Here is a 13603-nt window from a genome sequence, read left to right on the forward strand (position 1 = left end):
TATTAAGACTTTATGTCCATAGATATAATCAGATGCATCTATAAACTCATAGCAAAGGTTCTCGCTTGAAGAATATCTAGAGTAACGGATAAGGTGGTTGGTGAATGTCAACATGCTTTTGGGGGGAGGGGGGGGAGGGGTATACAAATTTTTGACGTTACTCTTATTCCTAGTGAAGTGGTGGATGAATTGGTATACGAAAAAGGGAGGGGGTCTTTCCAAGCTCGACATGGAGAGAGCATATGATCGTGTAAATTGGAGTTTTGTGGAATACATGCTTATGAAAATGGGATTTGGTGTGAAATGGCATAGATGGATAACATCTTGTATAACTACTACTACTTTTATAGTGATGTTCATCTTATTTCTTCAAGGCTTTTAGAGGGTTTAGATAGGAGGATCCATTGTCATCATTGCTTTTTATTATGGTAATGGAAGCATTAAATGAGATATTGACAAGTGCCATAGAGTTAGAATTATTCAGAGGACTCACAGTGGGGGTGGGAGAATGCACCAAGGAGACAACCCGTCTATTTTTGATAGATGATACCATGCTATTCTGTGAGCCGAATGAGTATGCAATGCTCAACCTCATATGTGTTTTTTTGGGCTTCCAAGCGGTCTTGGGACTCAGTATTAATCTAACCAAGTCTGAGATGATTAGGTTGGGTGATGAGAAGGATTCTAGAGTTTAGCAAGAGTTTTGTGTTGCAAAGCTATTAAACTGCCGATTAAATACTTGAGATTACCACTGGGGGCCAACTATAAAGAGGTGGGGGACGTGGGAGTCGGTGGTGACTGGATTTGAGAAAAGGTTAGCGGGTTGGAAGAAAGCTTTTCTTTCTAAATGAGGGAAACTTACACTCATCAAAAGCACGTTGGGCAAGAGGGATCAAAACATAGCTTTTTCATGATATAGCCAACTATCATAGGAGGAATAACTATGTGGAGACTCTGGACAGGAGATACGGCAGTGGAAGGAAATGAGTATCTGAGACAGGAGGTTAGGGATTATTTCTGCAGACTATATCATGAAATAACAAGAATGGAGACCCAAACTAGATGGAATCAACTACAGGGTTTTGGACGAGTCAAGTACGCTTGCCTTGGAAAGAGAATTCATAGAAAATGAGATTTTTGAAAGTCTTATGCTGTGTAAAAAAGAAAACCACCTACCCTGTAACGATCCCGAAAATATTCAAAGGAAATAAATGATAATTTAAGTGCGGAAGCGTAATGAAAGATTAAGTTTTACATTCATTACACAATAACTTAAAATACCGAATAGTGCTACGGAAATTACTCTTTTGAAAGAAGTACAAAAAAAGAAGGAAATAAGGGGAAAGTAAATAAAACTGGCATCTTACTTGCAAATTTCTTGTGGATCAGACTCTGGATCTTGGTACTCTTGATTTGAAATGGTTAAATAAGGAATGAGTTACACCAACCCAGTAATAATATCACGCCAACTCACCGACACAGAAAATAAGATTGGTAGAAAATCAAAATAACTAATGGAGCACTTAATTAAGTAAATTCATTTATCAATAATAAAATCATTTACCGTCTACTTACCGTAATGAGATTTATAAAAATAACCTATAGAAATAATAACATTATATATATCATGATTTTATATATAGTCGACAACATAACCCATATTATACTTTAATATTCAAATCATCAAAATAATAATTTTTCCTTTTTATCAGCCTGCTGGTATCTATGGGGGTTCATAGGGATGTTCCTGCTACGCGTGAAGCCTTTCCTTTAACATTCTCAATTGCAGGCCGTTCCCATACCCCGTTCGGTATGAGTGTCAAACTAGTAAATTTCAATACTCCGTCCGGTAAGAGGGTGAAACGGGCTGTCCCCGTACCCCGTCTGATATGAGCACCAAATTATCAAATCTCGATACTCCGTCCGGTATAAGACAATGTTCACGGTAGGGTTCTTTATTGTACTCGGTCCATCCACCATCTCCCAGGATATCCAGTGAGTCTGCCGTTCCATTCACTTAATTACACAATTTTTCGTTTTTCTTTAGTATCTATTTTTTCAATTCAATGGCAATCACATAAATCAAACATACATGCATTCAAAGTTATAAAATCAATCAATATGGTACTATCATGCATTTAAACTGTAAAAACAATCAATATAACAACAATAGATAATTTTCGGTTCTGGCTCTATTAGTAATCCGTAATTAATTAGGCACATTTTATAAATTGTAACAAAATACTGTATTTACTGTTAATTAGACGTCAATTCTATAACAGAGAATAAAGTGAGGGATTCTTACTCAATTTGATATCGGAAAGACTAAATTGCTGACTACATATACTGGTGGTTCCCGGATTCCCTGAATTTTTCTTCGGGAATTAGAACGCGCTATAAATACCTACAAATGTCCCAAACAAAGCCAAAATCAGTTTCAGGGCCCATTTTGGCCAATTCTGGAATTTCGGCACGGCGGTGGTCCGCCTCGGGTTGGCTATTTTCGGCCGTTTTCGATCGAATTTGGCCAGTTTTGCATCAATTCCTGCGAGAAAATACGTAAGGAGGCCTCAATTGCCTGAAAAACATAAAGAATCAAAACTCACCGGCAGTGGAGCTCTCCGGTGCGGCGGCTCTTCCAGCTCACGTTGCGGTTGGATATTTTGCTCTGATCAACCTGTAGAAAAGGATACTGTGATCACAGTGGTGGAAAAATTACACAGAACGAGAATCGGGAAGGGCCTCATCGGAGGCGTTTTGTGAAAATCCCTGCGGCGGCGACACCGTGCTTTACCTGTGATTTCGGGCCAATCGGCTAGTCCTTTTACTCCGATTTGGCCATGAGGGTGTTTAAAATTGAATTCTAAGCAAAAAGAAAATTTTTTAGCTCTTTTGGCGGTCGGAAGTAGCTCTGGCGCGGTGGCGGGTGGCGCCGGCTCTCTTTTCCGGCGGCTGGGTCTTCTTCTCCGGTGAGGCGATTGGCGGCTAGGGTTAGAGTTTGGTGTGAAAAAGGTTATTTATAATCATCCCCTTTTAATCTAGGTTGCCCATCGCGTTTGATCTGTACTGTCTGATCGCGATTAAATAGGGAGTGAATCTGAGCCGTTCATCGCGATCTAATCTGGTCCGTTCATTGCGATTTAATCTGAACTGTCTGATCGCGTTTAAATTTAACCGTCTGATCGCGTTTGTGGAGGGAATGCATTTGAGCCGTTCGTGTGCGCGGGAACGGATCTAAGTAATTCGATCACGGGCACGCGGATCGCCCGCGTGGCCTCTCGCATGGCACCGCATCAGTGCCCGTTACCACGCGGCTCGTTCTGGTTCGTTGGGGCTGCTAACTGGGCATCCTATGTTGCAAAACTTTTCTAAATTGCATTTCGACTTCCGGTTTTCAATTTTTCTTTCAAAAATATCCCAAAAACCCAAAATTTCACCTTTTTTTTTTTTCCAAAATTGTTCTCAATTTCATTCTCCATTAAATTTATTTCATTTTTACTTTAAACTAAAATTAAAAAAAATTAAAAAAATTACATTTAAATTAATTTAATTTACATTAAGTTTAAACTTGGGCAATACATATCCTGGATGTCTTCAATATGAGTTTTATTTAGGAATTTTGGCACATTATGAAGAAAGATGTCGTAGAACTATTTAAAGAATTACACGATTCTGGGTCTTTTGTTAGATCTCTCAACTCTTCTTTCTTGTTGCTCATTGCTAAGGGTGGAGGGGTACACAACATAAAGGATTTTAGGCCCATAAGCTTAGTCGGAAGCATATACAAACTCATAGTGAAGGTACATACTAGGGGGATGACCAAGGTTCTCGAAAGCTTGAAAGATTGGGAGATTAATGAGTATGAAAATCTCCTATCTACTTTCTCTTTCATTACATTGGATGGTAGCAATGATCAACCTTTGTGAGGTCTTATCTCTACTGGAGTATTTTCGGTCAAATCTTTCTACAAGTATCTAACTAAATAGGAATGTTTTGGATTCAGATTTCCCTTTAGACAGATTTGGAAGGTTAAAGTCCCTCCTAGAGTGGCTTTCTTTGCTTGGAAGGCTGGAAGGAGATGCATCCTGACTATTGATAAATTGATGAGGAGGGGAATCACAATGGTGAATGGTTGTTATTTGTGTAAAAGGACTGCTAAATCTCATAATCATGTTCTTCTATGGTGTTCGGTAAGCTTTGATTTAAGGTTGTGTGCAAGTTTTGGAATTTGATTTATTGGGTACTTGGACTTAGGTGATGGCAGATCGGTGCATGATGAAATTTGGGCGTGGAAGGGTGTGAAGGGCAACAGGAAGTACCTGGATGTAATTCCACTTATTATTTAGTGGGTTGTGCAAAGGAGAGAAATAGGAAGGCTTTTTTGATGGGGTAGACGCTGTAAATGGTTTGACATTCTTAATAATAGATGGTTGCAGACTGTGTCTTTTATTAATAAGTAATTGTTGGGAGAGTTAAGAAACCTTATTAATACTTTGATTGAAATGTAAATTTCTTGTATATGAGCTTGGTACCCTCTTAGTGCCATCATTAACACCATCCTTTACGCTTGATGTTTCAAAAAAAAAAAAAGGCTTTGATTTGAGATTTATGGATTATTGGGTATTGGTTGGACGATGACGGGTTCAGTTAGAGATGAAATATGGGCACAAAAGGGCATTAGTAGGCAGAGGAAATATGTGGACCTTATCCCACCTACTATCTTTTTGGTAATTTGGAAAAAGTGGAATAAAAGAGCTTTCAAGAGGATTGATGATGTGGAAGTTTTTGGTCTTTTTTTTTAATTTTTAGTCATCATCTTTATTTTATGGAAGTTTTTGGGGACTTTGTTGACATTTTGTTAAAGCTGTAAATACTTTGTATACGGGTTGACACCCTCTTGGTACCTGGTAATATATTGTAATTTTTATTAAAAAAAAATCTATCTTGTTTGCAGTTAGCAGCATTTGCCTGGTGATAGAAGTTCAGATTTTCTTCTATATAATATTGTAACCCCATTCTCATGGTTCTACACCGTAGTTATAAATGTAAAAGTAATGTTATCATTGGAACCTAGTGCATCGTCTAAATGATCTCATTGTGTTCGAAAATTTATTCTTTTAATTTCATTATCAAACTATTAAATTCTAACTTGCTAGTAACGACCTGGCTGATGCTTTTGCCGAAACTACAGCTTGCTCCTTTTCTACATGTACATAACCAACTAAATGGCTTTCCTGTCCTTTCACCTGTTTAGTTGATTTAATTAGACTGACTGAAACTTTCTTTCATGGTCTACTCAATTCAAACTAGAAAAAAGATGGATTCCGTCAAACTTCTCTCCTGGCTGATTGACCCAACCATTCAGTTCTGTGATTAGTCTGAATGTTTACTTGGTCCTGTGAGTTTGGTTTTTAGTTGGTTCCTCAGGATGCCTGTAGAAACTGAGAGAGGAGTTTCCCGGCCATAATTATCTCTTGGTTACCTCATTGTTCTTAGTTCTCCTTATACTTCTCCCCCTCAATGGTTTTATGGGTAGGAGGTGCTTTTTGAATGAGAGTATTATCTTGTCCTTCGTAGTTTTATTTGCCTTCATCTTTTGCTACTCTCTCTCACATGATACCTTGGGGAAATAAAGTTGCTTCTATTATATTGCAGAGTCTTGACAGGATAAAGTGCAGGTTGCTGGAAGGAACAAATGCTCAAGAGGTTAGAGCAATGGTTCTAGATATGCAGGCAAGATTATTGTTAGATATGCTAGGGAAAGGAATTGAGTCAGCTCTTGTAAATCCTTCAGCATTGGTACCTGAGCCATGGCAGGCAAATGCTGATACATTGTCTAGCATAGACCCTGAAGCAATGGCTGTTGATCCAGCACTTGTTCCAAGTATTCAGGTTAGTGTTTCTACCTTTTGCAGTTTGAGCACCAGATCATCTTTGAATTTTGAGCTGCGAAGATAAATGATTAATAGTTCTAGTCTTCCTTCAAGTTTATGCCTTTTATTGCTCCCTTGCCCTTGTTAAAGATGCATGTAAAAACTTCAGTACATGTTTTATGTATGGTAAAGTTGACCTTGGCTTAATCTACATCACCGTCAATTTTTAGCCAAAAATACTGATTTGAGGGAGTTTGCAGTTTAGCAAACATATATCTCATTCATTTTTAGTGTGTCAGTCTTAGTTTATATCAAGCATTACAGACTACATTGCTTTGCTGTGCTGACTTGTTCAGAGATTTTTTTAAATTAATCACTTATCATGTAGTGCAGGCATATGTTGATGCTGTTCTGGATCTAGCTTCCCATTTCATTACACGCCTGCGACGTTATGCAAGTTTCTGTCGCACATTGGCAAGCCATGCTGTTACAGCTGGTACTGGCACCAATCGCAACATGGTGGCAAGTCCAGCACAAAATTCAGCATCTCCTGCAACAAGTCAGGGTCAGTATGAAATAGTCTTTTGTGCTACTGAAAATTATCCAAAAAATATATGACCTTCATAATTTTTTCAATGTTCCCAACCAAATGACTCAATGGCCAAAGCACTGGTGTGAATGTTTGTTTAGAAACATTTAGGTATGCTTAAAGGTACCTATGGGCTAGCCCAATGGTTAGTTCCTTCCCTGTTTCGTAAGAGGGTGAGGTTTGAATCTTGCCTTTACATTAGAAGAATAAAGGGTATGCTATAGAGGCAGGCAATCTGCTGGCTTTAATGTAGTCTTTCTTATTCACTGGTGGTTAATATGTGTTCTTGTTAAGGTACATTACGTAAGTCTGCTTTGAGTTCTTTTATTCTGTTTTCTTCCTTCCATCTCTTGTCGTTGCTAAAGCAACATTTCCTCTGAAATTGTTTGAACATGTTTCTTACAGCTGGTCAAAGTGGTACGACAAGTTCCACAGGAAGCACACAGATGCAAGCTTGGGTCCAAGGTGCAATTGCCAAGATTAGTAGCTCCACTGATGGAGTGTCAAATTCAACTCCTAACCCTATTAGTGGTCCATCTTCTTTCATGCCAATAAGCATAAATACAGGCACTTTTCCTGGAACACCAGCTGTTAGGCTTATTGGGGACTGCCATTTTCTTCATAGATTATGTCAACTATTACTTTTCTGTTTTTTCTTTCGGCGGACGCAACAACCCCGCTTTGCATTGAGAAATGCTGATAATAGTATGCAAAAGCCTCAACCTGGCAAGGTTGAGGAAGTCAGTTCTGTTCCTATAAAACCATCATCTACTATGGGTAGGTCTGATGAAGTTCAGGGGGCTAGGACTGGTCAGCTTGCTCCTGGAGCAAAAGGAGCAGAAGATGGTCCTGCTCCTCGCCTGAAGTTAGGATCTGGTAATGCTGGTCAAGGGTACACTTTTGAAGAGGTATAGTATGATGTTCTTTATTTAAACAACAGAGCCTCTTCATAGGAATATGCATGGACAATATTGATTTGTCTCTATAAGTTCTCCTGGTAACGAATCAATAACATAGGATTCACGCAAAGGAGCCATTGGCTTTGTGTTGCAGGTAAGGGTCCTCTTTCTCATACTGATGGATCTTTGTCGGCGAACTGCGGCTCTTCCACACCCATTGCCAGTCTCTCAGGTTGGAAATAGCAACATCCAGGTGCGGTTGCATTACATCGATGGGAATTATACTGTATTGCCTGAAGTTGTGGAAGCAGCCCTTGGTCCACACATGCAGGTAGATTTTACTTTTGAAAAATCTTATTGACTATTTTGAAAATGCCAACATGGATTTTTACCTAGTTGGTTTAAAGCTCATGATTGTTAAATGTCTGCAATTGGACATCCTCTACAATAGTGCTATAAGGCTGTTCGTCCCCTTTTCCCACTCCCACCATTTGCTTCTCGCAATTGGTAAAGTGAGTAAAGAGGTTTTGTTTTAAGAGTATTATATTTACGGAATGTGCAAAGGATGCATGCAAATGGTATTATATGTCACATTGTATGAGAACTGACAAGAGGATGATGATTGAGCTTATATATATTCTTGGACAGTAGATTTGAAATTAACTAGTCCTTGCTAGTTGTGAATTTTTATTGATTTCAAACACAGTTATTTCTTTAATGAACTTCTCTGTTGCCAAATTTGGGTGCACAGAATATGCCTCGGCCTAGAGGAGCTGATGCTGCTGGCCTCTTACTTCGCGAATTGGAACTGCATCCTCCATCTGAGGAATGGCACAGACGCAATATGTTTGGTGGGCCTTGGTCTGATCCAGATGACATGGGTCCAGCAGATGATGCTCCTAAGCTAAGTACTTATTATGTAGACCCACTAGATATAAACTCATCAGAAAGTTGTGATTATGGAGCCCATTGCTTGTGGCCGAGGAAGCGTCGGATGTCTGAAAGAGATGCAGCTTTTGGCTTGAACACTTCTGTGGGCCTGGGTGCATATCTTGGTATAATGGGATCACGCAGGGATGTCGTAACAGCTGTGTGGAAGACTGGTCTTGAAGGGGTTTGGTATAAGGTTTTCTTCTCCCCCATTATAATTTTTCAGTTTTCTGCTGTCTACATTTAAAGTAGTACAATAATATGCTTTAACAAGGTTTCAGTAAAAAAGAAGCCTTTAGTGGTAAAGTTTCTTATAGGGAACCTTAAAACTTCAATTAAACTTAAAAATATAGTCAGCAATTTCCTTAGAGGGATCAACAGTATCAATATTTTCAGGTGTGGAGATACTGATGGATGAACATCAATGGGTCCTTCTCAGGTTCAATAAATTTGCTTTGAGGTTCTAGTTTTAGTTAGATAACCCAGCTCTATGACAGGGTTGCGTGTACTCTTGGCCCCCCTATTAAGAGGCAGCTCTAGCATATAGGCCCCAATTCAACAGGAGGTGAGTGCAACCATCTAGAAACGAGGAGGGAGGGAGTTGGGGTAAGAGCAGAAAGTTTTTTTAACATGCTTGACCATGTGTTGTTCACTTGGTGGAGCCTGTGAAAATTTTCACTATTGAAAAACTCAGTTTTGCAACTAAGGTTTCCCCTTTATATACAGGGAGAAAAGTAAAAAGTAGAAAATATTCCCATATTAAGAGGCAGCCCTAGGGTTAGATATATGAGCCCCAACGCTACAGGTGGTGAGTGCAATCACCCTAATGATGTCGATCTAGGTCCTCTTGTCAACAATTGAAAATGAAAATTAGCTGAAAAACCAATGACAAGCTGGAACAACTGTGACAGATCTTTCTTGATGCTAGCACGTTGGTTGTTATTTTGATCATTAACAAAGGTGTAAGGCTTGCTAGAGTAGTTGAAAACAACCAAGGCAAAATCACGAAGGGGCACCGATGACTCCTGACATAAGGTTGTTTTATAACAGTAAATGTCAAAATCTTTCCTTTATTGAGTCTATGAGGTAGAGTTATTGATATCATGGACTTTAGGAAAGTAAAAAGAGTCATGTTGGCTGCCTGTAGTTTAGCAAGATGCTTGTGGTTGGTGGGAACAGACACAAACTGATGCCTTGTAGGCAGATTCTAAAACAGAAATAGTTCACGATTAAGAAATGTTTCTGGAATTATAGTCTTTTATTTGTTATCAAGGCTATTTACCTTTTTGGGGAATTTTAGTTATATTATGAATTACTATGGATATTATTCTTATTTAGTTAGACTGTAGTTAGTTATTTTCTATTATAGGCTTTTCAATTATTAGTTTATTTGCTTTGTCAGTGATTTCCTAGGTATGCTTAGGTTTTCCTATTTTGGTTATATTTGGTCCCTATAGATAGAGCATCCTAGCATAGTTGATTGTAGAAGATCATAATTATTATTCAACATTATCTTGATTTGATTTTTCTGATCCAAGATCTCTACTTCTGGTTCTATTTTATTTGTCTCTAAGTATAACATGTATCATTCGATACAGGCATCATGGAGGTGCAAATCCATATGCAAAATTAAGTTGGGATGTAACCCTAACTTTGATTCGTCATGTTACTATTTTTATTATCGTTTCTGGAAACCCTAAATCCCTAGCCCATCCAGCAAATGAGGGAAAGAAAAGGCACAGCTCAGAAGTCGCAATCCATTTATAACGTTATTATTATTATTACAACCCAAAATCCTAAATCCCAAACTCATCAGCCAAAAAGGATTAAAAAACGAACAATCCAGAAATTGCAAAATAGCCAAACTAGCCCTGAGAATATTGACTATTTGGTCACCAGCCAATGCAATGATGTGGTCAACACTTCCCCACCATGGGTTCAAAGACCTCCAACTGATCCATAATAAAGACTTTAGAAAAATTATCAAGGAACCCAAAGTAGGGATCTCTGATTATAGATACCTGATCAGCATGACAACAATGTGGAATAATAATTAGGGACGGGCATGGGGCAAGTATGAGGTGGGTATGTCTTCATCCATGCCTGCCCAGTTTGTTTCTCATCCTTAACTTTCTCTACCCTATACCAGCTACGGGTGTAGAGTTGCAAATGCACTGCCACATGTCACCCATCACTTGTCCTACATACTCCCACAACTGGGCCTACTTTTTCATTTTGATGTATATAGAAGAAAAGGTTTCCATGGGTTGGCCACCTTCTATAGGAGATTTGTTCGAATTCCAGCAGCATTATCACATCAAATAATTCATTATTTGATGTTCCAAAAAAATAATGAGTTTGTTTAAAGAAAGGAAACTTCAAATGGGCAAAGGAAGCTGAGAGGAGATTCATTGATATCAAAGAACTTACTACTACACTAGTTTTAGCTCTCTCTAATTCTGGAAGTGTTAAACTTGAGTTCATTTCATGTGGAGTTGGCATTAGAGGATCTTTTTGTCGTAAAACTAATCTCTTGTTGTTGTGACAAGTTCTATTCTGAGTACTTGGTAAATAAAAATGGTCAAGCTTTGAACAAGAAATTTCTGTCGTAATTTGGCCTTGCAGATTTGGAACATATTGGATTTATAAACAAAGATTTGGGAAAATAACGTAAATTCAAAAGGAATTTATGACCTATTCTTCCATAAATCTTTGAGTACTTCAAGTTTCATGAGCACATCAATCAAATGCCCACAATGTGGGCATCTTTCCAAGTTCAATTGGTTATGCAATTAAGCATAAATTGGTGCAAGTGATCAAGTTGTGAATGTGTTGAGTTGAAGGATAAAAGGCCACCATTAGTACGAAGTGATTGGATTTGAGAATCTACGGAGTTCTACAAGGTTAAGATTTTGGAGAACTTAGGAACAATTACAAATGGATGAATCTGTATGAAAGACTTTCATATCATTTTTGTTATTTCTTCAATGGTAATTGATCATATACACCAGGAAACTCTTTGCAATAAAAGAAGTGCCCTGGTTATCAGGTCGCATAGGGTCAAAGTCAAGAACTCAGGTTGGTATATGCCTTTACCTATTCTTGAAAAATCTACAGATTGTATGGGGACTTCCTAAATACAAAGATATATAGACTTGGTCTTTATAGACCCAGTATTTCCTTCATTCCCCACCCAAAAGAAGTTGATCAATATCCCAAAATAGAAAATTGTCTCTTATTGAAACCTCCGATGTTGCTCATATAGTAAAGTTGTTTTATCAAGAGATTATGTGTTTGCTTGGTATTCCAAATTTTTAACTGAAATTGTTATCCTAAATATTTATATCACTTTCAGATTACTTTATGGAAGCAGTTTGAGAAAAGAGCTTGAAATATAGTAATACCGATTGTTAACAGACAAAGGCCAAACTGAGGAGATAAATTGGACTTCATTCAATATCAATAGGATATATTTGTGGAGAGAAGCCAAAATAATGGTATAATATTTGCACATACAACTTTTGCTTACAACATTGCAATTCATGATCAGCCGTTCTCCTTTGTTTATACAAAGTCTAAATCATGCTGTCTACTTGGTCAAGTTGAATAAATATCCGGATCTGATGTAACAGGTAGTAACATGGCTGGACATGTTCAATCATTCCGGGAAGGAATAACTGTGATGCTTGATAAGGCAGTGATGAACACAACATATCACTTGGTAGACATAGAAGACACATTTTTCCTACAATAAGCTAAAAGGGAAAGAAGTATAATCCCACAAAGTTTCTAAGAAAAGATTAATGAGGTTGTTTGTGTTACCAATATTTCCATTGACATGGACTTTTTTTTTTCCCCCGAAATAAACATTGACATGGTCTTTTTAAGACTTTCAATGTATTAGACTTGTATCAATACCATCAGCCGGGAGCACTGTTATATGCTGAATCCTACAGATTACAGGTACACTAATTGTAGAGTAACTTTGTGATAAATTCAGTATAAGTAGAAGGGAATGCGGAATGATGCAGATTATGAAACAAGACTCTAATTATAACTCCTAATCAAATTGTTTGGGTTCAGACTCTTCTATATTTAGTGGAATATTATGAATCTAGATTTTCCGTGATGAAATTCTAGACTTTTTTCCTCCTCTATATAATTTCTACATCCAAATGAAGTAGTATGGTTCGTAAGTTATCAACTTGTTATAATCTATTACCAAGTTTTCGCTCTGCATGCGTCGGTTTCTCTTTTGTTTCTTTAACCAGTCCTTTGCATATCTACCCGTCTGTATGTATACTTATCTCTACTTGTATTCTCCGTAAATGCAATGCAAATGCTTGTGTTTCACTTTATTGTTTCTTTTTTCTCTCTGTTTGTGCTTTGTAATCCTGATTATCTTGAATGTGTTTGTAGTGCATAAGGTGTCTGCGGCAGACTTCAGCTTTTGCTTCCCCAGGTGCTACCAATCAACCTAATCAAAATGATCTGGAAGTTTGGTGGATAAGCCGATGGGCATATGGCTGTCCCATGTGTGGTGGAACATGGGTTAGAGTTGTATAGATATCTAACCTATGCTTTGAGCATTCTGTCTCACAACCCGCCGACTCCCCTTTTTGTTTTCGATTCTGAGTTGAAACTACCCTAGATAATATTTGAATCCAAGCTCCCTTATTAAAAGAGCTGTGAATTATCACCACTGGGCTTAGATATCTGGGTCACCCTTGTAACTCCTGTTTTAAGAGCAAGTTGGTTGCTGGACAATATTGATCATGAACCGAAGTGATCCAGAGTATATATTGTATAGGACCCAGTGTTTTATAATCTTCAATCTTTATTTTTGGAGTATATAATTGACGAGAGAATACCTCCCATGTACAAAATAGAAATAGCCAACTACATATAATCCAAAATTTCTTCCATTATCAAAAAACTCCTCTTTGACATGCTACTAGAATAAAGCATTCTATTATAACAAGTAGCTTCTTATTATTTTTTGGTTATGCAATTCTGTATGTATGTTCAAAATTTTATGTTTCCAGGCTGGTTTTACCAATTCTTTAAGTTCTGTGTTTTAGTTTTTCTTAATGTTGTAAAATTTGACTAATAAAAGATAATAAATAGTATAAGGATAAAAAACAATTCATAAATTTGTTACTTTTATTCAATATTACATAATTTGATTGTTATTGATAATTGTAAATGTTACTAATTACTTATAAAATACATTTTTGATCAAATATATTAAAAAAGAAAATTCCAATTACATTCCAACATCATAATTTATAATAATAATTCACTTACAATCT

The 13603-nt window shown here is 37.5% G+C and overlaps 1 protein-coding gene across 7 annotated transcripts in view; it reads left to right on the plus strand.

Moving 5' to 3' along the window:
- The window catches only part of SFR6 (sensitive to freezing 6), a 35283-nt gene extending 22011 nt beyond the window's left edge, over positions 1 to 13272 (plus strand). For 4 of the 7 annotated variants that reach the window (XM_088207396.1, XM_088207395.1, XM_088207398.1 and 1 more), the window contains 6 exons: positions 5656 to 5892; positions 6267 to 6438; positions 6868 to 7370; positions 7516 to 7692; positions 8113 to 8487; positions 12711 to 13272. In XM_088207396.1, the coding sequence (XP_088063522.1) occupies positions 5656 to 5892; positions 6267 to 6438; positions 6868 to 7370; positions 7516 to 7692; positions 8113 to 8487; positions 12711 to 12857 (1611 nt within the window). In that variant the 3' untranslated portion in view covers positions 12858 to 13272. Of the gene's footprint in view, positions 1 to 5655; positions 5893 to 6266; positions 6439 to 6867; positions 7371 to 7515; positions 7693 to 8112; positions 8488 to 11646; positions 12255 to 12710 lie in introns of all 7 variants that reach the window. The other 3 variants (XR_015813277.1, XR_015813276.1, XM_088207397.1) reach the window with 3 other exon arrangements.
- The last annotated feature ends 331 nt before the right edge of the window (positions 13273 to 13603 follow it).

This window comes from Carica papaya, chromosome 7 (assembly GCF_054855325.1).
Source record: "Carica papaya isolate Zhongbai chromosome 7, ASM5485532v1, whole genome shotgun sequence".
Classification (NCBI taxonomy): Eukaryota; Viridiplantae; Streptophyta; class Magnoliopsida; order Brassicales; family Caricaceae; genus Carica; species Carica papaya.